Here is a 23,749-nt window from a genome sequence, read left to right as displayed (position 1 = left end):
GCGGGACCAAGCGCCTTTTTTTTTTTTTATTTTGCACTTGGCGCGAAAGGGGTGTGCGCATGCGCCGGAAGGCGAGCGGGAGTGCGAGAATGGAGGGTCTCGGCTCGGCGGTTCTGACCCCGCAGCAGAAGGAGCAGGTGGGCGCCGCCCGGGGACCCTCCTCCGGCCTTCTCCCGAGAGAGAGAGAGAGAGAGAGAGAGCGGGCGGGAGGACGGGCAAGGCAACTAGGAAATTTCCTTCCCCCTCTCCTCCGCCTTACGCGCAGTCTGCGGAACTCCCCGCCACAAGATGCGGGGAAAGGCTCGTGGGTGGCTGAACTGGGTTGAAAAGGCTCCCCCGGCAGAGAAAGGGATCCGGTGCCCTTCCTTGGGAATAGAGACTCTCCTGCTGGAGCAGGGGGTTGGACTAGATGACCTCCAAGGTCCTTTCCAATTGTTATTCTATGATTGAGCTGCTGCAAGCCCGGGAGGGAGGGCGGGAGGGAAGACCGCTCCCTGCAGGAGGAGAGACCTTCCCCAATTCGGGCGGCGTCGCCCGCCTGGCTGTTGCTCAGCCCGGAACTGAAAACTCTTATTTGCTTTCCCAGCAGGATTCATGTCGATGGCTTATTTATTTTATTTATCTATTTTTATTTATTTATTTAAATAGTATTTCAATATTTATTTATTTTATTTTAGTATCCTATGACTATCCCCACGTGTGGTACCCTGTGGTTGATGGTGTCTTGTTACGGTGACTGCGATCATGATCTCTCATCACTTATTGCTTGTGCCCTACAGTGGGAGCACTTGTGCACCAGAGACAAATTCCTTGGGTGTCTGGTCACACTTGGCCCATAGAGAAATGCCTGTACTGGACCCTTATTAATTTATTCCCCCTCGGGAGATTTAATCCCTGGGACCAGATGGTGGACGATTCCCAGTCATTTAAAAATAATGCGTGCGCCTAAAACAGTGCACAAAACATTATAGAGTCCATTCCCGAGTGTTCTGAGTAAAATAAACTAATAATCCATACTATTTATATGCCCACAGACTCCCGGTGTTTCTGGACCAAGAACAATTTAACACACACACACATACATACATACACACACAATAGCACAAGTCAAACAACAATGATGGCAAAGGAAAAGTTGGGAGGGAAAGAAAACTTAAGGGGTGTCAGTCCTTGCCAAAGACCTGGGTTTTCAAGGACCTTCAAAATGCCAGTCCTTGCGGGGGGGCTGTTCAGGTTTGGGGGTGGGGGGATCCCATTCTAGAGCGCTGGCATTGCTACAGAGAAGGTGCGCTTCCAGGGTCTAGGCAGGGGGCATCATTTAATTGGGGTTGGCCCCTCCCATAAGGGATAAAAGCCAACCTTTGGGGTTGGCTTCTTTGCAGGAAGCCAAGAAGTTCTTTATGCTCAGAGTCCTCATTGAAGCCCCGCTTACTCTGGTTTGATTTTTTGGACACTTCTGACTTGGGATATTTATCTGCATTTGGTCTTTTGTTCTTGGCAGCCTTTCGCAACCTTGAAAGGGTTTGTTCTTGGGAAGAATTAGTTTTGAATGACTCTTGGCTGTGAATGCATAGAATTCACAGCGCCGCATTAAAAAGGTTTGCTTTTATACATACTTTGTGTTTGTTTGATTTGAACAAGGCTTGGGTCAGAACACTTGCATTCAAAAGGGTGCAAATGACCAGCTGTCTGCAAGGAATATAAATCCTTCCATTCCCTACCATCTAGTCAGAACTGAAGAAGCTTCTGGGATGAGAAGTGAAACGCCTTCAAAGAAAAAATAAGAAAGTCCAGTTGCCTCCTGATTAAAAGCACCTCTGGGACAACCATCATCTGGATGACGGAGAATCTCCATAGACATAAATCTAAATAGAATTATATGGTTGCCGTCTAAAACTTTCAGTTACTTTTCAAATTAAACGTGCCAATTCTTTAACCATCGTTTTGTCTTCTAGCTGAAAGAAAAACTGGCTGTATTGAAAAGAGAATACAACAGAACATTCCACAGGTTACAGGTGGGTGAATAAAAAGGGATTCTCTGCTGAAGGACAATCTCTTGGGGAGCAGAAATCAGCAGAAATGGACTGATTTTCATATTGACTGGAAAGCAAAGCAATGTGACTGCTACCGTTTTCATTTTCACAGCGTGCTGAGAGAGCGGCGAGGGTTAAAAACGATATCAAGGAAACGGTTGCAGAGCAGAACCTGCTACTCGGGCAGGAGGAAGCTGTGAAGAACCATGCAGGTAACACTAAGACAACATCTGTTGGGCTCCTTGTAGAAAGAATTGAGGCGAGGGTCTGTCTGATGGATCTTGAAATATAGCAGCCCCCTCCGATCAGACCTGCTTGGCACCTCTGGGGACACCATGACTGTAGACCAGGCTGGGGAGCCAAGAAGATGCCTCAGAAGTAGCAGAAGCAACAGTCTGCTGCCGTGTTCTCGCCCAGAGATCGCCGGGCGTTAAGTTTGACTCGAGGCAGATTTCACTGAATGTCTCTCGGGAGCCACCGGTTTGAGCTGACTTTTCCCAAGATTGATGTCAGGCTGAACTCACAAATGACACAGAACAGGGGGGTCAAACTCAATTTCATTGAGGGCGGCATCAGGGTTGTGTTTGACCTCGGGGGCCAGGTGGGCATGGCCATCTCGATGTCACTTGTGTTGGGGGCACCCCTCCTGGGCTCCGTTTTCGGCTGCGATGGCCTCCTGCAGCACTCTGCCAGTGAAAACGGAGCTCAGGAGGGCCAACCCGACATGACTGTCGCCAAGCTGGCAGAGGCCCCGTGGGCTGGCCCTTCGCTGTTTCGAGGGCGGCCCTGTGGGTGATATCTAAGCATGCCTTGAGTTTGACACCCCTGACATAAGAGTAATCTAGCCAGAGTTCTTTATTTGCTTAGACCCAAGAGACCAGGGGTCTTCAAACTTGACAGCTTTAAGACTTGTGGACTTCAACTCCCGGAATTCCTCCTCCTCCAGCCATGTTAGCTCAGGAATTCTGGGAGTTGAAGTCCACAAAGTCTTAAACTTGCTAAGTTTGAAGACCTTTGCAATAGACAGGCTCTTACTAGATTAAACTTTTATTATTCTCACACTGATGGAGATATCCTGGAAGATTCTAGGGAGGGGCTGTCCTTATTCTCTACCCAGCTCTGACCGCTGCTGCTTCTTGCCTGCCTCACCTCTCTGGAAGATGCTCCCTTTTACCTTCCTTAGCTGCTTCCTATCACTGACCCCCCCCTCCCATGACCAATCAGGTTTAAGCAAGATCTTTTCAGAATGGTCATTTGAAGGGTATGCAGCTGCCTGCTTCTCCCAGCTAGGTGACCTTGAAGCAGCAGGGAGATGCAGCAAGTAGCTTTGGTGGTGGTGGGGAATAAAAGTTACTTTCACTCTCCCCCAAGCATCCGCCCTCCCCATAGTTTATGGCAGACTGACTACCTAAGAAGCATAAGCGGGTGTGAGGTGGAGGCTGACAAACACGTTTATTGAAACTGTGGTCTCTGACCTTGGCAACTTCAAGACTTGTGGACTTCCAACTCCCAGAATTCAACTCTTGAAGTCCACAAGTCTTAAAAGTTGTCAAGGTTGGAGAACCCCTGTATTAAAAGATGGAGGTGTATTCCGTCGGATGCAAAGTAGCTGGGCTGATGCAGGGCTTCAGGAGGGAAAGAGAGGATGGTGGTGGAGATGCAGGTTGCCCAGAGTGCAAGTAATCACAAAGTTGTTCTCTCGATTCCTCAACCCGGACGGAGTCGATGCATCGATAGGCTGTTTGTGTGGGGCAGCTCGGCTGGCGTCTCTTGAAGAAGAGACTTTTCCAGTCCTCCTTTTCTAGCCTTCTACCCCTTTTATGCTCTGGATCACGGATGCTCAATTCTGTTGGGTTCTTTGCTCCCCAGGGGGGAAAGAATCTACCCAAGAACTTTGTCCTTTCAGGAAACCTCAGTCAACTGTCTCCCGAGGAGGGTCAGGCTGGGATTTCCTGCCCAGGCAGCACCGCGGAGACCACGCCGGTCCTCTTTAAGTCCGGAGCCTTTGAAGGCAGCTTGCCAGAAACGTCAGGCTCCCGAAGGGCCCATCAGCCTGGCCGAAGGGTGCTCTTTGATTCTGCGGAGCCACCTCTGGCGAGGAACAGCAGCCTGCACTCAACCGGCGGACGTGGCAGAGAGCAGCGAGAAGGGCTTTCTCTGGCCACGTGGGGAGAAACGGCGTGGGAGGCGCATCGGAGGGAGCCTGAGAGGGCCACAGAGCCAGGCTGGGAGTCTCCAGGCTCTAGCAGAAGCAGCAGCCTCTTGGACCCCGGCCAGAGGAGCCCCCCCAAGTCCTCCCTGCGGGCTAGCCAAGGAGGGAGTGGCGATGTGACTCCCGCAATGTCAGACCCAGGCTCTGAACTGAGCAGGCGGATGCAAACGGATGGTCCTGCGGCAATGCAAGAACTTCCTTGTTCCCTGCCACCCGCGAGTCGAGGGTCCTGCCTTGAGCCTCTGAGCCAACAAGAGGGTGTTTCTGGTCTGGGGGACTTGGCTGCTGGGAGCTGGTCCTTATGGGCCAGCGTGCAGAGCGAGGGGCAGCCTGGGCAGGGGTGCAAGGAAGGTGCAGGAAGCTTGCCGGTGACCCCCGACGCTGCTCGAGGAGGCAGAGCTGTTCCCGATGGGCCCAGAGATGACGGAGAGCCCCCCAGGAGGGAGACAAGCAGGGAGGACGAAGGGCACAGCCTTGAAGCAGGGCCAGCCCCCCTGGGAGGGGTCACCCCCAGTGAGGAGGGGCTGAGCTCTTGCACAGTGGTGGAGGGACTCATGTTTCCCCTGGAGTATTACGTGCGCGTGACCCGGAGGCTCTCCGGGCGCCAGAAGGAGGTGAACTTGGAGGCGGTTGTCCAGAGCCAGCTGGGCAAGGGCAGGAAGGGCCGGAGAGGCCCCCACAAAGGGCAGGGGGGGGATCCGGCCCAGCCCCCCCCAGGAGCTCCCCAAAAGGGACGACCGGCTGAGCTCAACTCCCAGGATGCGAGGAGATGCTTCTGGGTCTCCACCTCACTCTCCCGAGAGCGGCAGGTCTGGCCAGGGCAGGAGGAGCCGGAGGCTGAGGAGGAGGAGGACCCAGCAGAGGACTTCCTTCAGCACAGGTCAGTTGGAGAACCCGGAAGGGTCACCCCCCACCCACCCCCACACACACACGCCAGAGCCTTCGTTGATCCTGCAGAAGGATTTCCTAGGGGGCTTGCATGGAGGCCAGGCAGCAGCGCTCACTCACCCTGGGGCAGCTGTTGGCCATGTGGGCAGCAAGTGAAGGGGCCAGTGGCCAGCCTGAGCTTGGGGGTGTGTCTGAGCCTCAGGTGGTCCAGAGTTCTTTACCCAGAAACCCAAGAGGTGGTGGGGAACACTGCCTTCACTGCAGGGGAGCCTCCTGGGATCCCCCTGGCACTGATTCCAAGCACGCCCCGTAGGGTGTGGCCCTTTCCGTCCCTTGGAGACCCTGGTGGTCTCTCTGAGGTGCAGGACAAGGGGATTTTCCCACTGTCAGCGTTCCAGGAAACCTCCACTCCAAACAAGAACAACTCCGAGACGGGCATCTTCTCAAAAGTTCTGTTTTAATTGGATAGTAAACTGGCACAACTGGGGAATCCCGAATCTGAAAGTTCTGGGCTTCCTTGCAATAAGTAAAGAACTAGAAATCCACCCCCTGCACCCATCACCGCATCACATGCCCCAATCACCATGCGTCCCAACTTGAGACGTCCCCTCACCCAGGTGCAGAAAAAACATGACCTTGACTTAGAAAAAGAATGCTATTATGTCCAACCACATATGCTTCAAGAAATTCCCCCCTCCCATTTTCCCAGGCTCACAAATGTGGCAGTGTGGAGTATGGCTTCCAAAGCTGACAGGCATCCCCCCTTGAAAAAAATCACGTCCTGAAAAATACAATAAACAAATCACAACAAGAGGTTAATGCATTGTCCCCTTAACCCCCTCTCCCCCCTCCAAGGGGACCCTTTGGCTTGTTGGGGAATTTGTCATGAAATTGTTTAATCTATCTGCGTGTATATCCCAACTTTTCACCCAAGTAGCTTCTGACAAAAGCCTTTCCAGAGCACTGTGCAAGCGTCTGGTCTCAGTGTGGCTTCCAAAGCTGACACCCACAGGATGTCCCAGGTGGCCTTCCTGCAGGGCTTCCTCTGGGTGGGGAGGAGAAGATGCCTTGTGCCTAGGGCAGAGCTTCCCAGGCAGGCTAAAGGGATCCTACTTTCCCAGGACTCCCTCAGGTGCGGGGTAGGGGGCATATTGGGAGGTGGGATAAAAAGTCTCCATCTTATAGTTGCAAATAAAAGGCACATGCAGCCCACCAGCCTTGGGTGTCGTTCGAAGACTGAGCGGGCCTCCAAGCCGAGGGTTTTCGGAGGCCTGGGGGACGGGTCTCCCTAGGAGTTGCCGAGAGGAGGAACGAGGGGCGGCCTTTGAAGTCAATCCTTGGGGGGCTCAGAAATCGAGGTTTGGGTCTTGCAAGGTTCTTTTTATTATTATTATTTAAACAATTTTCTCATATACTTCATCATTTCCATTCATTGCAACACTTCCGTGATAGTGTACATACTTTTACTGTACATAAATCTGTATATTTGTACTATCCGTACATTTGTCTATATTCCATAATCTATCTCTGTCCACTATAACATTTACTTTGTCCTATTGTCCTTTCATCTCTATTCATCTCTATATTATTTAGCTAATCATACAATGCATTTCACGTCAAGCAATAATCCGTTTTTTCTCTGTCTTTTCTCTCCATGGTCAACTAATCCATCTCGGTACACTCTAATATCCTTTTTATCACATTTCTCTCTAGTGCAAAGGTCTCCAAACTTGGCAACTTTAAGACTTGTGGACTTCAACTCCCAGAATTCCTCAGCCAGCATAGCTGAGGAATTCTAGGAATTGAAGTCCACAAGTCTTAAAGTTGCCAGGTTTGGGGACACCTGCTCTAGTGGCATACTATCCTTTTCCCAATTTTGTGCGTACGTTATTCTTGCCGCTGTTAATAAATGTAGCATTAAATATTCCGTTTTCTTACCTTGTTATTATCCCTAATAGAAAAGTCTCAGATCTTAGTTCAATTTGTTGTTTAATTATTCCTTCTATCCATTTTTTTTTGTCCTTATCCAGTACTTCCTACTACAGGGCATGTCCACCACGCATGGTAATATGTTCCTTGCTTTTGTTTGCATTTCCAGCATTCGGATGATCTGTTTGGGAACATTTTTGCTAATGTAGCAGCGGGTAGACGTATAAATGTCCTTGCAAGGTTCTTTTGTTTGTTCCACATTTGCAGGCAGCCCACCAGCAAGCTCCCCAGGTCTGGCTTCTCCTGCCCTCTGGATGGTGGAGGATCCTCCTGCTCCTGCAGCTTTGCCTCTCACCCCCCTGGGTGGGCAGGGGTCCCGCCTCGGCTGGCTGCCTCCCGGCCTGCCGCCTCAAGAGTTCCACCTGCCCGAGGAGGATTTCGGCCACCTGAAATCCAAGAAGCTCAAAGTCTGTCCCGAGAAGCCATTGGGGGCCTGGGATGCCAGGGGATCCAGCAAGAGTCCTCCGAGACCCCCTGGGGAGGCTCCTCTCGAGGAAGGAGCAGCGTTGGGGCAAACCCTCCTGTCCGGGACGAGTGGGGGCTCCTCCGCTCTTTCTTCCCGTGAGCTGCTCCTCTCCCCGGCCTTGGAGGCTGGACAGAGCCTTTTGCAAAGCCCTAATTTTCCCCTGGTGGGGGCAACCCCGGCTCCCCTGCAGTCCTCCCCAGGCGGCCCTGGGGCCTCTCTTGTGCAAGCAGCGGTGGCAGCATCTCCTGACCCAGGAAGGGGCATCGGGCAGCCTTGTTCGCCAGCTGGCATCGGCAGGAAGGCCCAGGAAGAAGCCGCCAGCCCATCACAGAAGCCGCTTGAGCGCGACAAGGAGCCCCCCAGGCAGGTAAAGCGGGTGCATCTGGGAGACCCAGGTAGCTGAGGTGAGACAACAACCTGGGGGAATGCAAAGAGGGCCGCAGTGACCACCTTTGTATGCTGTGGAGCATGTCTCCTTCCTTGCACCCTCCTTGGCTGCCACCCCCCCACCCCCTCCCCGGGTACGGCACCTCTAGGTTGTGCCTGGCCCGGTTCCCCACAGGAGGCCATTCCTCTTCTCTCCGTCTCTCCCTTCTGGCCTCGGTTTTCCCCTTCCTTTGTCCCAGTGGCCACGTGGCCGGTCATTCTGCTCTGGCTTATTCCTCAGTCTGTAAATTTTACTCTCCTCCTGGTGGGCCTCGGACTCCCTGCTTGTGATGGTCAGTGGCCCCCGCCCTGACTTTGTCAGCTGCCCTCTTTGTCCAGCAAACTGACCTCTTGGAGCAGCTGAATCACCTGCTGGCATTTTAGAACTCCTCCCTGACCTCCATGCTGAAGAGTTTAATTTGGGGAATGGCCTGGCTTTTCTGCACAAAGCATGTTTGCCTTCGGAAGTTGTGGGAGCTTCATCCCTGGAAGCTTTGAAGAAGAGCCTGGACTGCCCTCTGTCAGAAATGGTGTAGGGTCTCCTGCTTGGGTAGGGGGGTTGGACTAGATGACCTACAAGGTCCCTTCCAACTCTGTTCCTCTGTTAGGGTAGCAGACGGCTACAGTTCGAAGTATTGCATATTCTGGGCCACCTTTTCCAAGGAATTGAGTTCGGTTGGGGAGCGTTCCTGCTTGCCATCCTTTTTCCCATCAGCCCAAATGAAACAAAACCCCTCCGGCAATGGAGCATTTGCTGTGGTGCGGAGGGAGCTGGGTTCCAGGGTGCAGCTGCTTCCCAGAGGGCCCTGCGGGAGTCTGATCTGACAGGCATCCTCTCTTGCCATTTGTCTCCACAGAGCGGCCCAGCAAAGGAGGACCAAGTGGAGGCACCGGCGGGCACTCTGAGAGAAGGACGCTTGAAAATGACTTCAAAACTGAAGGTTAAGGGAGAAAAAAATGGTTTAGAATTCTCCAGCATTTTTGTATCGTTAGAAACCTAGGGTGACCCTGATAATGGCGTGTTTGTGGTATCCATCCTGCCCTGGGGGAACATGTTTGTCATGCCCCTGTTGGAATCTGATTCCCAGGGAGAGGTGGAACAGCTGACAGGGAGTGGGAGTGTGGCTCCGGTGGCTGTGGAGGAGGCTGGGGAAGGGCACAGTCGGGCTGGGCATTCAGAGGAAGACCCAGGCTCACCCCCTCTTCATCCTAGGGCACGCAGGGAGGAACGGAGAAGGGAGCAACGGGAGTTGCGTGGTTTATGGGGGAGGAAAGGGCCCTGATCCCCTTCCTTGGCTGCAGCTGGGAAGACTGTTTAAAAGGGCAAACTGTGCACAGTAAAGTTGCTGGAAGCAAAGCATGAAATTATTCTGGTTTGTCAAGTCTTATCTGAGTCCTGGCGTCCTCCCAAGTGTGTGTGTGTTTCGTTATCTTTTGACGTCTTCAATCCCTTATCCTGCCCTGTCTCATTAATTGCTGCAGCATGGTTTGTGTTGGTTTTTATTTATAGTTTATATGTACTTTGAGTTTGGACAGAATTTCTTCCTTTTAAAAACTGTTTTTGGGAGTTTTCCCTCCAGCCAATGATAATTGGACATTGGGGGCCAAGTTGGAGGAATTAAAGGAACTTTACCTGCTTTTGTGACTTGGGTGCTTTCATGCTACGACCCTTTGGGTCATCACAGTGTTTCCTCTTGAAGCAGAACCTCCGGGGCGGTGTTGGGCTTTATCTTAGGGGCAGCCATACCACACCTGGGTGGGCTGTGCCTTTGACTGGGCTGGCGCTGCAGCCGAGCGGGCATTTGGCTTTCCAGCAGCAGCCCAGCCCTTCCTTGGTCCTGCGACAGGATCACCAGTGGCCAAGTGGCCAAAATGTGATCACATGACCATGGGGGGGGGGTGCTTTTGAAACTTTGAATCTGGGACATACCTTTCGTGGGGTCCACTGTATCTCCAGTCAGTCTCTGGGGGACTGGTTGTAAGGCAAGGACCCCCTGCAATGTCTCGTGAAACGTAGGCCACAAAAGCATTTTCAACGCAGGGCAGCAGCTCCGTGGCAGCTTTCAAAGCCTTCGGTCGGAGGCCAGAGCGAGAAGTCCAAGCGGGCGGGGTCCCTCTGGCGAGGCAGGGCCTTCATGAGTGCACGGGTGGGTGGGTGGATGGGCTAAACCTGGTGGGAGGAGACGCTGGGCTGTGCCCCCGCAGAGGACGCTCTGGCCCTGTCCATCCGGTCGGCTCTTGCCAGCTCCTCCAATTGGCTCCTCCAGTTCATTCTGCCTCCCCCCACTCTCCCTCAGAACGGCTCCGGCTCCTGCTTGGTGGACATGAGCGCCGTGTGGTGGGAAGCCACTGACTTCGCAGAATTGTGTATGGTGACAGCCGAGGAAGCCTCCATCTCTCTCTGGAGGCCTCTGGAACCTGGCCAGTGGGGGACGGTGCACACCTGGCACTTTACAAAGGTAGGCCAGGCTGCTGGTGCTTCAGCTGGCATGGGTGGCACTGCCCTGGGCCTGCTGCTGGCGGGCCTCCTTTTACCACCCAGCTGCAGTCTTTTCGACCTGAAGACTGGTGAAAGATTTGGCACTGCCCCCCCCATGAGCAAAAGTTGTGGGTGTTGCTTGCCTAGGGGTGCATTTAAGGCAAAGGTCTCCAAACGTGGCAAGTTTAAGACTTGCGGACTTCAGCTCCCAGAATTCCTGAGCTAACATGACTGGAGGAGGAGGAATTCTGGGAGTTGAAGTCCACGCGTCTTAAAGCCGTCAAGTTTGAAGACCCTTGCTATAAAGGTATAAACTAATTTTGTATTATGCTATAATAAAACAATTGCATGTTTTAATATAAATGAATGGGGGGAAAAGGCTAACCCTAAAACCCAGCATGCAGTTCTTGGCTGCAACTGCTCGGTGCTGGACTGGTTTCCACTCCCCCTTCAGACTCTGCAGGCGACTCTTGCAGGTGGGCTGCTGGAGGGGAGCTCTGGGAGTGGCCAGGTAAGGCGGAAGTCACTCTGGGCAAGGTGTGGAGAGCAAATCGGTGATCAGCCCACTGTGAGTGGCTATGTGAGAACCAGGCGTCCTTTTGTCTGGAGTGGGTCCTTGCAGTCATCTGCACACAGGTAGTCCTCGACTTTACAGTAGTTCATTGAGTGACTGTTCAAAGTGGCAAACAGCACTGGAAAAAGTGACTTATGACCATTTTTCGCACTTACGACATTTGCAGCATTGGCCTGGTCATGGGATCTGCTTTTGCGACCTTCTGACCAAAAACCAACAAAACCAACGGGGAAGCTCGATTCACTGAACAACCGTGTTATTAACTTAACAGCTGCAGGGATTCACTTAACCAATGTGGCAAGAAAGTTCCTAAAATGGTGTTCTGACCAAGGATTCCTAGACTGTAATTATGCACATGCTTATTTTAAAAACAAGTCTTATTTTATTGCAACGCTGGGAATTGTTTTCATTCCCAGCCGGTAATGAATCTCAAAATAGTCCCTCAAGATAAGCATCCACCTTTCTTCCCTGTGAAGTGCTGCCAATAACAGAAGTGTCAAACTAGAAAAAAAAACCAACCAAAGTATAAAGAACTTCAAGAATGAATGTGAACCAAACGAACGACTTTGCTTCCTGCAAAGGTTTCATCATCTTTGTCTATTCTTTATACCTTATGGGAGGGGCAATCACCTCCCAGCCTTACTCCCGAGTTGCCCCTTTTGTCTCAGCTGCTCTTGCCTTCTGGCAGCTCTGTGCACACGTGCTCTGGGAACAGGCTCCCCCTGTTCCTCTGCCTCGCTGCTGCCAGACTCCAAAAGCTCCGAAGGCAGCACCCCACTCCCAGGTGGTCCTGGCCCCATCCCTGCATCGGACGCAGGACCCTTGTCTGAGTCCTCTCCAGACTCCCGGACTGGTCCCCGTTCTTCCCCACTGTCCGATTCCGCTGCCGGCGAACCACAACAAATGAGGCAAGGCTCACTTAACAAATGTTTCGCTTACCAACACAAATTTTGGGCTTGGCTGTGTCGAGGACTACTTGTATGGCCTAGTTATGGCCCTAAGCGGAGCAGTCAATGCTGCTGTGTATCTGTGTGCAGCACTGGGAAGGTTGGCGGGCCAGGGGTCCCTCTGCTGCTTTCTATATTCAGGCTGTGTCTGGCCCAGAAGGGAAGCGCTGTCGATCCTGCTGTTCTCTTTTCCAGCTTCCAGTTCTTCAAATAGTTCCCCTGTCGGGAGCTCACAGCGTGGTGTGCGCAGTGCTGGGGCGCCTGGAGACAGCCGAGATAAGGCAAGTGTGCATGACGCCTTTGAGCGTGACAAGAGTTTGCCGAGGTGGCAAAACCGACTGCTCTGATTCAAGGACACAATGAACTTCCCACGTAGCAGAACGGGACTTCTGCCCTGTCTCTGTGCTGGGGTGAGGTGGAGAAGTACAGCTGGGCGTGGTCAGCACGTTGATGCTCCCTCACCCCGAGCTGGTGGGTGCCTTTGGTGGCAGGACCTTCTGTGAAAGACTCCCAGCGTCCAAATTTGCCATTTATATAGATCCAGCATTGCAGGCGGGCAGCCTTTGACAAGCAAATCCCAGAGCCTGTTTTCACTTCACAATAGCATGTTGGTATTTTTTATCAGTGTGTTACTCCCATCGTGGAACTACATTGTGCTGTACTTGATAGTCACGTGTTAACTGGTTTTGTTGTTGCCTGGTAAGTCGACCTGAGATCACGGTGGACTTCTGTTTTTCTAGGCTTTTGTTCGGCTGTGCTAAAGAGGAGCTGCTCAAAGCTGGAAACATCAACGCTGTCCTTGGTCTGGCCGATAGGAAGCTGGTCAGCAGCTGTTGGTCACTGCAAGGTCAAGCAGTGGAAGTCTTCTCTTTCTCTGAGGTGGGAAGGTGAGGAGTGATGCTGGTTTTCGATGGTAAGCCTCTTTGGAAAGACCACCAGTCCAGAAGGCCTCTAAGAAATAGATAAAATCAATATAGCGTGGAAAGAAATCGAACTCGGGATTTGGTCTGGACAAAGGTGCAGGCAGGTAATACTTTTGCTGAGCATGTTGGCAGTAAGCTCATTTTCCATCCTATAAACAGAGTGCAGAAAATCAGGAGAAGCGGTTGGTTTTGCAGGAGCCCCAAGAGGTGGGTTTGGATGATCTCCTCCCTCACGCCATGGCTCTGCTAAACACCTCACTCCCTCAGCACTGTCTTATGCCTAAAGATATGTCAGCTTTGGAAGCCATATTAGCACCAGACGCTTCCACGTTGCCACATTCTTGAGCCTGGGAAAATGGGAGGGGGGAATTTCTTGGAGGGTATGTGGTTAGACATAATAGCATTCTTCTTCTGAGTCAAGGTCATGTTACTTCTGCACCTGGGTGAGAGGATGTCTCAAGTTGGGATGGATACTGATTGGGGCATGTGATGCAATGAGCGGTGCAGGGGGTGGATTTGTAATTTTTTACTTATTGCAAGGAAACCCGGAACTTTCAGATTTGGGATTTCCCAAATGTGCCAGTTTACTATTCTAGTAAAAAGAACCTTGGAGAGGATGTCTGTCTCGGAGTTATTGGTTGGAGTGGAGGTTTTCTGGAACGCTGACAATATATATTTACCCGAGTAGTACGGCTGTATTGCTCTTACCCTTCTCATCTTTCCTACTACCTTCTCCCGTTGGTATCTTATGATTTATCACTCGTTTCTATCTTATGAATTATGATTCTATCTTACGATTTATGATCGATGACTTATCACTTTGTTGTCTGTATAGACCCTGAGAGCTTTTGCACCGGAGGCTTAATTCCTTGTGTGTCCAATCACACTTGGCCAATAGAGTGCTGTGTTGCGTTTTGTTCTCCTCTACTCTCCACTCCTTTTCCATCCTACAAACAGAGCGCTGAAAATCACCTGTATGCGTTTCAGGAGCCACCAGCGTTGGGCTTTGATGCCCCCGGAAGAGACCGTCTTGGCGTTTGCCGATGTGGCTGGACTGCAGGAGGCTCTGCTGGGCATGACCGCCATGAACTGCATCGTGCTCTGGTGGGTCCGTGGGGCTGCTCTGTGGGACTTTCCCCTGTCCCGGCTGTTTCTCCTCATTAACATTCTGACTCAGTCCTACAAAGATAACACGTTAAAAACGTATGTATAAACTATGTTGCTATTGCAAAAAAGGAATGCTCGGTGCATAAATGGAAAAAATGTAAAACTAACTAAAAGGGGCAGAGGAAGAGAAGAGAAGAATTAGGAATGGGAATAGAATAGAATAACAAAATAGAATAAGGAATAGAGTGGAGAGTAGAGTAGAGTAGAATAGAATAGAATATTGGAATGAAGAATAGAATAGAATAGAATAGAATAGAATAGAATAGAATAGAATAGAATAGAATAGAATAGAATAGATATTGGATAAAGAATAGAATAGAATAGAATAGAATAGAATAGAATAGAATAGAATAGAATAGATATTGGATAAAGAATAGAATAGAATAGATATTGGAGAATAGAATAGAATAGAATAAGGAATAGAATAGAATAGAACAGAACAGAATAGAATAGAATATTGGAATGAAGAATAGAACAGAACAGAACAGAATAGAATAGAATAGAATAGAATAGAACAGAATGAGGAAGAATGGAATGGAGTGGAATAGAATAGAATAGATATTGGAGAATAGAATAGAATAGAATATAGAATAGAATAGAATAGAATAGAATAGAATAGATATTGTAGAATAGAATAGAATAAGGAATAGAATAGAATAGAATAGAATAGAATAGAATAGAATAGAATAGAATAGATATTGGATAAAGAATAGAATAGAATAGATATCGTAGAATAGAATAGAATAGAATAAGGAATAGAATAGAATAGAACAGAACAGAATAGAATAGAATATTGGAATGAAGAATAGAATAGAACAGAATAGAATAGAATAGAATAGAATAGAATAGAATAGAATAGAATAGAATAGAACAGAATGAGGAAGAATGGAATGGAGTGGAATAGAATAGAATAGATATTGGAGAATAGAATAGAATAGAATATAGAATAGAATAGAATAGAATAGATATGGTAGAATAGAATAGAATAAGGAATAGAATAGAATAGAATAGAATAGAATAGAATAGAATAGAATATTGGAATGAAGAATAGAATAGAATAGAATAGAGTAGAATATACTGGAAGGGACCTTGGAGGTCTTCTAGTCCAGCCCCCTATTCAAGCAGGAGAACCTATACCATCTCAAACAAGTGACTGCCTAGAAACTCTTCTTAAAAACCCTCCACTGAAGGCAAACTGTTCCACTGACTTCACTGTTAGGAAGTTTCTCCTTAGTTCCAGGTTGCTTCTTTCTTTGATGAGTTTCCATCGGTTGCTGCTTCTCCTGCCCTCTGGAGCTTTGGAGAATAATTTTGACCCCCCCTCTTCTTTGTGGCAGCAAAGAAAGAAATTCACAAATCAGGGAATTAAACAAAAAATTCTAAATATTGTCTTGTCCAACCTTGCCTCTCAGTTGAAATTCAGTGTTTGAATATTGAGAGTTGACATGTTCTACTGAACCAAAATAAGCATCTAATTGACAAGTATTTCCAGAAGTATATACTGCATCCATATGAAATTTCTTCACAATTAAAAAGCTCCATTTTAGGTGATAGTTTAGCAATGCACAGAGCTGTGTGTGGGAACCTTAACTTCCTTCCCAGAACCTAGTTCATAACAGCAATGGTATCTAACTTGCCTTCTGGAGTTGTGAGTGCTCCATCACTGGAGGTTTTCGAGATGAGATTGGACAACCATTGAACCAGGATGCTTGTAGGGCTCCTGCCTTGGGCAGGGGGTTGGACTAGATGACCTCCAGGGTCTCTTGCAGCCCTAGGATTCTGTGTTCTAACTAACAAGGAACTTCCGCCAGATAGGACCATAACACCTGCAGCATAGAAAGGACGACAGCTCACCCTTTTTCGAACGTCCTTTGCAGAGTCCAGCAGATAAGAAAAAAATATTTGTGCTGAATCAAATGAGTTTTTAAATTCCATTTGATTACAAAGGGAGAAATGAATTAGGAAAATGTCTTTAATTGGATTCATTCATATTAAACATGAACAGAACTTGAACTTATTTACTGGAATCCCTGCCACGGCCTCTATCTACGGAATGTCTTGAGCGCGTCCATCTGACCTTCTGCGTTGCGGGCTTGTTTGGGATGCCTGAAAAACTCAGAATTGGACCTGAGAGACTCAGCCTTCCTTCCTGGTGTCAGACCTGCCCTACCGTAGACATTTAGGAAAGAAAGACCATTTTGGTTGAAACGTTAGGTTCTTTTACTAAAGTTAAGTGGTTGCAGCAAAAGTGAAGCTAGATCTGAAGATTCCTGCGTGAAGCTTATAATTTTTCCCGTTTCCCTCCCCCCTTGACCATCTGTCCACCAGTGTCCATTTTTATGCTGTTTTGATGTTTTGGAAACAACTTGGCACCTCTTGATGTAATTTTGGATTCTGTTCCCAGGCCAAGTGTCCTTGGCAGCCAGTTTTATTCTGGTTTGGCACTTTTGGTTCTTGTCAGCCTGTCTCGCAATTTCTATTCTTCCTATTCTCTAACTTCCCCCAACTCCTCCTCCTCTCCCCCCGCGGTTTATTCCAGGATGCCAGCAAAGCGAAGAAGCTGAAGGTGGCAGGCCTGACACCTGTTTTTTCTAATGAAAGATGGAGATTCAGGGTGATCTTCCCTCTGTAGCAGCCGCCATACTTGTTCTTGTGCACAGCTAGTGCCCTCTAGGTGCTTTTACCTGGAAAAAAAAGATTTTGTGCAGGAGAGAGAGAGAGCTGGAAATCGCCCCCTTGCCCTCCCCGGTGGGTTTGGGTCCCCAGGGAGAGGGGCTCCTGAAAAGCCCAGAAGGTGGCATCTGCTGCTCTCCCGTCATTTCAGTCTGCTTGGGAAAGTGGGGCTGGCCTGGCTGGATGCCTGGTGGGCTGCTTAGCTGGAGTTCTGCAACCTGTGTGTCTGTCTCTATATGGAGAACCGCATTCTTGAGATGTAGCATTAATGGGTGGGTGGGGGAGTATTTATTGCAGGGCTTCCCAACCGTGGCAACTTGAAGGACGGTGGATCTCAAGTCCCAGAAATTCCCAGCCAGCAAAGTTGCTGTGGTTGAGAAACACTTGATTTATCTGGGTTGCTTATTTGATCGCTATTATATCTTTCTTATACAGCTATTGAACGAGTCAAGTGGTGCGTTTTTGAAATAGGGGGGGGGAAACCCCCCCACCCCATTAATTTACCCAGTGGGTTTTGCTGCTCCTGTTCTCGCAAGCCCCTCTTTGAAATGGGTCCCTGTCAGGGCTGGAGGGAGGCGACTCAGGGGAGCAGGCTCCCTTCTCCGGTCGCTGCCGGGCTCGTCCTGGCCAGGCAGCCAAAGGGACCTGGATTCCTGCTGCTGGAAAACTCCTCCAGAGCTGAGCTGATGGCGGCCCTTTTGCCTTGCACAGGAACCTGGGGAGCGGGCAGTTGCTGAAGAAGATCCCGGTGGGCTGGTCCTTCCCTGCGTCCGTCTGCCACAAGGCCTACTCCGATTCGGTAGGTGCCCCCAGGCCCTCTCTGGAGGGCTCTGAACTTCGTAGCCCTTGCTTTGGAGCACCGATGAGGCAGGAACGAGAACGTGGGATCTGCATTTGCAGGAGCTTGGATGAGAAGGGGGTGCAACTCCTTTGGCAAGAGCAGGAAGTCCTCGACTTACACCAGTTTGTTTAGTGGCCATTCAAAGTTATAATGGCCCTGGCCAAAAAGGGACTTATGACCATTTCTTCACACTTAGCGTTTGCAGCAATCCAACCAACACACAAGTAAATAATTCAGCAGGATTCATTGATAGAAGAAACTTGTTTATATACAATAATATAAAACATGATGCATGTATACAATACCCATGCAGCTCTTACAGCATAGTAGCAAGTACAGGAAGCAGAAGCAATCAGAACCACCGGAGCTCAGAAGCAATATATAAAGCACAGAAGCACACCAACATATATATACAGCCCAGTTACCCTAAGCCATGCCCAGGCTCTGAGCCATCTGACATGGCTCACAACAGATACTGTTTCTTACTCACCAAACAGTTCCCATTGGCTGACGTGTTCTTATATATTACTCATAATTTCTTATATATTGACACGACCATTGTAGCATCCCCAGGGTCACATGAATAAAATTTGGATGCTAACAACTGCAGCAATTCACTTAGCAAATGTGGCAAGAAAAGTTGAAAAACGGGGTAAAACTCACTCAACAAATTTCTCATATAACAACCTAAATTTTGGGCTCGATTGTGGTTGTAAGCTGAGGACTGCCTGGACTCAGAGCTTGGCATCCGTCCAGGGAAAAGAAAGATCACTTTTGCCAAATTTTGATCCCTCTGAGAGTCCTGTTGATAAAGCAACAAGTTAGGCAACACCATTAAGTTGCATATTGATTGCAAATTGGAAATATTGATTATATTTTTAAGCAAATTCACAGCCAGTGAGAGGGGTGGGTGGGTGCCTGAATTCTGGGTGGGACTGAAAATTCACGAATCCCTATTCATTTGTCCCCAGGGGTCGTGTCGGTTGTGGGGCAATGCAAGGCAGGCTGCATTGGGGGCCTTTTTTTCATTTGTCACATTTTCCCCTGGGGCTTGCCCAACTGAAGATATTTGGGTGTTGTAAATATTTTGAGTTGATTTCGTAGAGGTAGGGAAACGTTTGGAAGGTCCAGGGTTTTAAGATTAATTATGTATTTAGGGAGATTGCTTTTAAATTCTGGTATGTGTGATGGAGCCCTGGTAGCATTGCAGGCAAACTCCGCCCACCACCTGGAATTCAATCCTGATATGGGACTCAAGGTTGACTCAGCCTTCCTTCCTTCCTTCCTTCCAAGGTTGGTAAAGCGAGGACCCAGATTGTTAGTGGCAACATGCAAATAATGCTGACATTGTAAGCTGCCCAGAGGGAGCTGTGGGGTTCTATATATAAGCCTAAATGCTATTGCTTGTGCTTCAGATCCTCTGAATAGAGAGGCCAGAAGCAGAGGAGGTTTTGACTTCATGTAACTGATGGCATGCAGACTCTGAACCAATAAATCATCATCTTAGGACTCACTCTATTGAATCTATTGACCAAGATATAATTGAGAGGCAGTTTGGCGTAGTGATTAAAGGGACTGGCCTAGAAAGAAGAGGACTCTGAATTCTAATCCTGCATGATAGATGAAGAGGCCCTTGTCCCAGTCCTTCTCAGCCCCAAGAAAGAGAAGACAAGAACTATTTCTGAAAAAGTTGGCAAAAAGCCCTGCAGAGAGACCCCCTCTGGGCAGCCTCAACTGAAGGCACGCAAAAAGGGAGGGGACGCTCAGACAGTCCCCCCTCAGCTGCCCAGCCCCCTTTGTGAAGCTCCGAGTTCAGTGTTGTGATGAGCCACGCTGTGAATGTGTGTGTGTGAGGCATCTTGTGCTTCTCTGACTGGTGGCAGAGCTGATGTCTCCCTGTCTTGCGCCTCAGGGCCTCCTGTTCCTGGTCTTCAGCCACCCACACGCCAAAGACAGCCAGCTGCCTGGGAACCCGGCCTTCCAAATCATGGCGCTCAACCCCAAGACCGCCAGAAGCTCTGAGGTGATGCTCTTGGCCCCGCCCCCCGGCGTCCAAGGAAGGCAAGTGAGGGGGGGGGCTCCTCAAAACCCGGCCCCTTGTAGCCAAATTCATTTGACAGGGGGAAACGTACCCCTCCGCCCAGAATTAAGGTCTCCATCTAGGTGTCGGGCTTACCCCATCTTAGGAAAGAAAGACCCTCGCCTCCATCTGTAGCAAAAGATAGACTTTCACTAAAGCCAAGGGGTTACAGCAGAAGCAAAGCCAGATCTGAATATTCCCAGTGATTTTCCCTTCCCCTGGGACCTGCCCCCTTGACCACGCGTGAATGTCCAATAGTAATCAAATTTGGTGTTTTGGTAACCGTCTTAAGGTCTGGCACCTCTTTGGTATAGTTTCATGTTCTGTTCTTCTCACCTTGGATGCTTGGTCTGTTCTGGATTGGCACCTGTGGTTCCTATCATCCTGTCATCCCTCCCCCTTACATCCCCATTCTCCTACCTCCCCCTCCCCCCATATTTTATGGCAGGATGCCAGCAAAGCAGGCTGAAGCATTTACAATGGCAACCCTGAGCAGGAGTCGCCTTGCAGAGTTTTCAAGTCTCTAATTTTCTGGCTGAATACAGAGACAGGCAGTTCAACGCTACAAAGGCTTCCATACAAAGTTACTTTATTGGATTATATCAGGCATCCTCACAGTTATACTGAGATTCATGTAATGTCCAATCCTTGCATTGTCGCCTCCGTAGTGTGAAAATATGGTTATCTTCATCCCATAGCGATACACCAAAGGAAGACTCCAGCACGATGCTGGGGTCCAGGTAAGAATGCCCCAAAACTCCCTCAGCCCAACCCGAGGTCAATTCAGTGACTAATCAGGATTACAGATGTGACCACGTGACATGGACAACATCTCCCAAGAGGCATGAACTACATTTCCCATGAAGCACTCCCTTCAGGGGGCAGCTCTCATTCTCAAACTAAATACTCTCTAACCAGCACACTCCCTGCCTGGAATTATAAATTCCACTACCAATTATCAACTAAAGTAACTTTGTCTGGAAGCCTTTGTAGTGTTGAACTGCCTGTCTCTATATTCAGCCGGAAAATGTTCAGGTGGGCTCTGCAGCCCCGAGGCACAAACCTCTTCCCACCTCTTCAGCCCCGGGACATCCAGCAGAGCCCTCCTGTCGCAGTTCCAGGATTGCAGCTTGCAAGGTGCGGCACTGCCTTCTTGCCTACCCCAGGGGAGGTGTGTGTGATCCGGGGGCTTCCTCGAGGGCTGCTTCTTTCCTGACCAAGCCAGTCCTCTCGTGCCCAAGTCCGTTGTCCCCGGAGCTCAGCCAGGGCAACATTCTGGAACCCTGGTTGAACCTGATGCTCAGCCAGGCTCCGGGTGGGCAGCCTGCAGGTTAAAAACAGGCTACCAGCTGTGAAAGGCCTAGTGGCTCTTTTAGAAAAAGAAGAAGAAAATAGCAGTCAAAGGTGGTTGCTTCGAAGCAGGGGCCTTTCCTGGGCGAGGCAGCCGAGAGAGCCACCCCGCTTCTGGAGCATCGGTGCCAGAGTAGCTGGAGTGTTCAGTTAAAACAGAGGTCTCCAAACTCGGCCACTTTAAGACTTGTGGACTTTAACTCCCAGAATTCCTCAGCCAGCCAAGAATTCTGGGATTTGAGGCCCACAAGTCTTAAAGTGGCCAAGGTTGGAGACTCCTGCACTCTAGTACAACTGAAAGAAGCTACAAAAAGAACACGATTGTTCTGTGAAAAACCTGCCTGCGTAGGGTTTTGGCAACTTTAAAACTTGTGCGACTCTCACAATTCCTCAGCCATCCATGCGTCCACAAGCCTTAAAGTTGCCACGTTTGGAGACCCCTGAAGGTTTACAACTTTAGTCTGGCGAGATCCTGTCCTTCAGGGATAAGCAAATAAAAGATTTGAAGTCCACAAGTCTTAAAGTGGCCAGGTTTGGGGACCCCTGAGTTAAAAGCTACTGGATGGGCCTGAACATGCGCACTTTAAACTGTATAAGTAGCCGCCTGCCTTTCAGAAATTGCGTATTCTTATCAGACTCGGAAAAGAACGGCAATTGGTAGTTTCTCTCCAGTCCTGGTTGGGTGGGTGGGTGGGGGGCATCCAGCAAAGCAAGCCCAGGCAAACCCCCACCCCCCACCCCAGTGGAGGAAAAGGTTCAAAGGCAAAAAGCTACTTTTTTCCTACCGCTTTCCTTCCCAGCTGGCTTCCCCCTGCCTGCAGGTGCAGAAAAGCCCCATCTGGGTCCCAGAAATGCAGTTTGGGGGATGATGACCCTGCTCGGCCTTAGCCTGCCATAACCGGGTGGTCCCTTCCCTCCCTGACTCTGCCCCCTTCTCAAGGCAGCCATGCCCTTGTGGCTGAGAGAGGAGCGAAGGGCTCCCCAGAGACGTTCCATTGTGGGGGGGTCTCCCACTTACCACCCTGATTCTGCTTTATTTGAGCTTCCTTTTTACACTTCTGTCCAAACCAGGGTCTCCAATCTTAGCAACTTTAAAATTTGTGGACTTCAACTCCCAAAATTCCTCATCTGGATGAGGAATTTTGGGAGTTGAAGTCCACAAATCTTAAAGTTTTGGGAGTTGAAGTCCACAAATCTTAAAGCTGCTGTGGTTGGAGACCCCTGGTCCAAACAACTTTATTTATTCATTAAATTTATGTGCCACCCTCCGTCTCACTGTCCCCAGTGTTCTAAATCCAAGGGTGCCCCAAGCAGGCAAGTTGATGGGGGCTCCAAATCCTGCAGCTTCCCCAAAGACTCTTTTTTTTTTCTGGCCCTTCAGATACTTGGAGCGCGACGTGAGGGGCTCTTCGGCCGCAGCTGTCCTGACATCTGGAACCATTGCGGTGTGGGATTTATTTCTGGGGCAGTGCACTGCATTGCTGCCCCCCAACTCTGGAGGCAGCTGGTCCCTGGCCAGGTGGTCAGTCACGGACACTTGCCTGCTGGCTGGGCAAGAAGATGGCTCGGTTTACCTCTATAGGTACTCGGGGGGGCTCCACCCCGGGTGAGAGACCTGCAGACCCCGGCATCCCGCCTTCCAACAACTCTGGAGCCTCAGGGCAGTTGAGGGACACGCCAAGCTCACAACGGAGGCGTTGCGAAGTGCCCTCAGGGAGATGGGAGTTTTGTCCAAAGGACTCAGAAATGGACATGGTCACAATCCACCTGGGATATATCTTCTGCAAACGGGCTAGAATTAATGGGGGCTACTGGTCTGCTAAGATTTCGCCTCTTTTGGAAGCAATTGCCCTGCGCCCATTAAAAGGAATGAAACTGATAAAGCAACTGACACAATTTCCTTGACTCTTCTTGAACACGTGATGATTTTTTTGTGTGTAAAATGTTAGAAATGACATGGGATAACATGGCTGTATTTCTCAGGCAGATCCAAGTACATTCCTGATAAAAAAAAAAATTAAGCTAATGCAGAGGAACGTGTGAAGCGGCTTCTGAGCCTGTCACTGGTGTTCTGCTAGCTGGGATATTGCAGGGATACCTAGCTTTATGCCACTCTGCCTGTTGAGGTAATTCCCCGTTAGGAGAATGAGTGCACACAGGGAGACGTAGTGAGAGATGTTGAATAACACACAATTAGCACACAGATACACTGAATAGTAAAATGTAGGTTTTACTTCCAGTAAACAGTTAAACAAAGTCCAACAAGCAGTCCAAGTCATTCACGGTTAAAGCAGTCAGTTTTCAGTCCAGGGATAATCCAAAATCAAAGTCCAGTATCATAAACAGTTCAGTAAATAGACTTACATCAAATCCAAGAAGAACTATGATCAGCAACAATCAATAGGGAAATGCAGGAACGGCAACACTCTCAGTAACAGGGCAGAACAACCCAGGTTTCTGGCTCCATCTTATGGCCGTTTGAGGAACCACACCCAAAGAGACAGCATTAAAATGTCTATCCTGGTTTATATATTTTCCAACCCAACTGTTAGGTGACTATCAATTCCTAACACTGCCCGCCCACCCTCAGCACAAAAAACGGGGAACTAGGCTTGGCCCTGGGGGCTCAGCTGCACTGCTTGCACCCTGGCTCAAAATGCCCCCGTCCATGTGGAGGCCAGAGGAAGACAGAAAAATAACT

General features: G+C 49.5%; 1 protein-coding gene across 1 annotated transcript; it reads left to right on the top strand.

Annotated features, from left to right (window-relative positions):
* Positions 1 to 49: 49 nt before the first annotated feature.
* On the top strand, positions 50 to 22,923 carry PALB2 (partner and localizer of BRCA2). Its single transcript, XM_087942339.1, has 14 exons — positions 50 to 137; positions 1,956 to 2,015; positions 2,146 to 2,245; positions 3,940 to 5,125; positions 5,236 to 5,369; positions 7,330 to 7,955; positions 8,872 to 8,955; positions 10,312 to 10,473; positions 12,210 to 12,295; positions 12,755 to 12,901; positions 13,925 to 14,041; positions 17,489 to 17,576; positions 19,531 to 19,679; positions 22,430 to 22,923. Exons 1-14 carry the CDS (start codon positions 60 to 62, stop codon positions 22,656 to 22,658), a joined length of 3,246 nt encoding a protein of 1,081 aa, XP_087798465.1. The 5' UTR covers positions 50 to 59; the 3' UTR covers positions 22,659 to 22,923.
* Positions 22,924 to 23,749: the final 826 nt, after the last annotated feature.

The sequence above is a fragment of the Notechis scutatus genome, chromosome 12, assembly GCF_049901735.1.
Source record: "Notechis scutatus isolate UNSWTSFEM ecotype Mainland chromosome 12, rNotScu1.2, whole genome shotgun sequence".
Lineage (NCBI taxonomy): Eukaryota > Metazoa > Chordata > Lepidosauria > Squamata > Elapidae > Notechis > Notechis scutatus.
Note: the sequence above shows the minus strand (reverse complement) of the source record. Positions and strands in the feature narration are given on the sequence as shown.

Excerpts from the sequence above, each read along its gene's own strand:
- PALB2 (XM_087942339.1), top strand. The coding sequence starts at position 60 with ATGCGCCGGAAGGCGAGCGGGAGTGCGAGAATGGAGGGTCTCGGCTCG. Across the intron at positions 2,016-2,145 it reads GAACATTCCACAGGTTACAG|CGTGCTGAGAGAGCGGCGAG; the intron begins GTGGGTGAATAA and ends TCATTTTCACAG. Across the intron at positions 5,370-7,329 it reads TTTACCCAGAAACCCAAGAG|GCAGCCCACCAGCAAGCTCC; the intron begins GTGGTGGGGAAC and ends CCACATTTGCAG.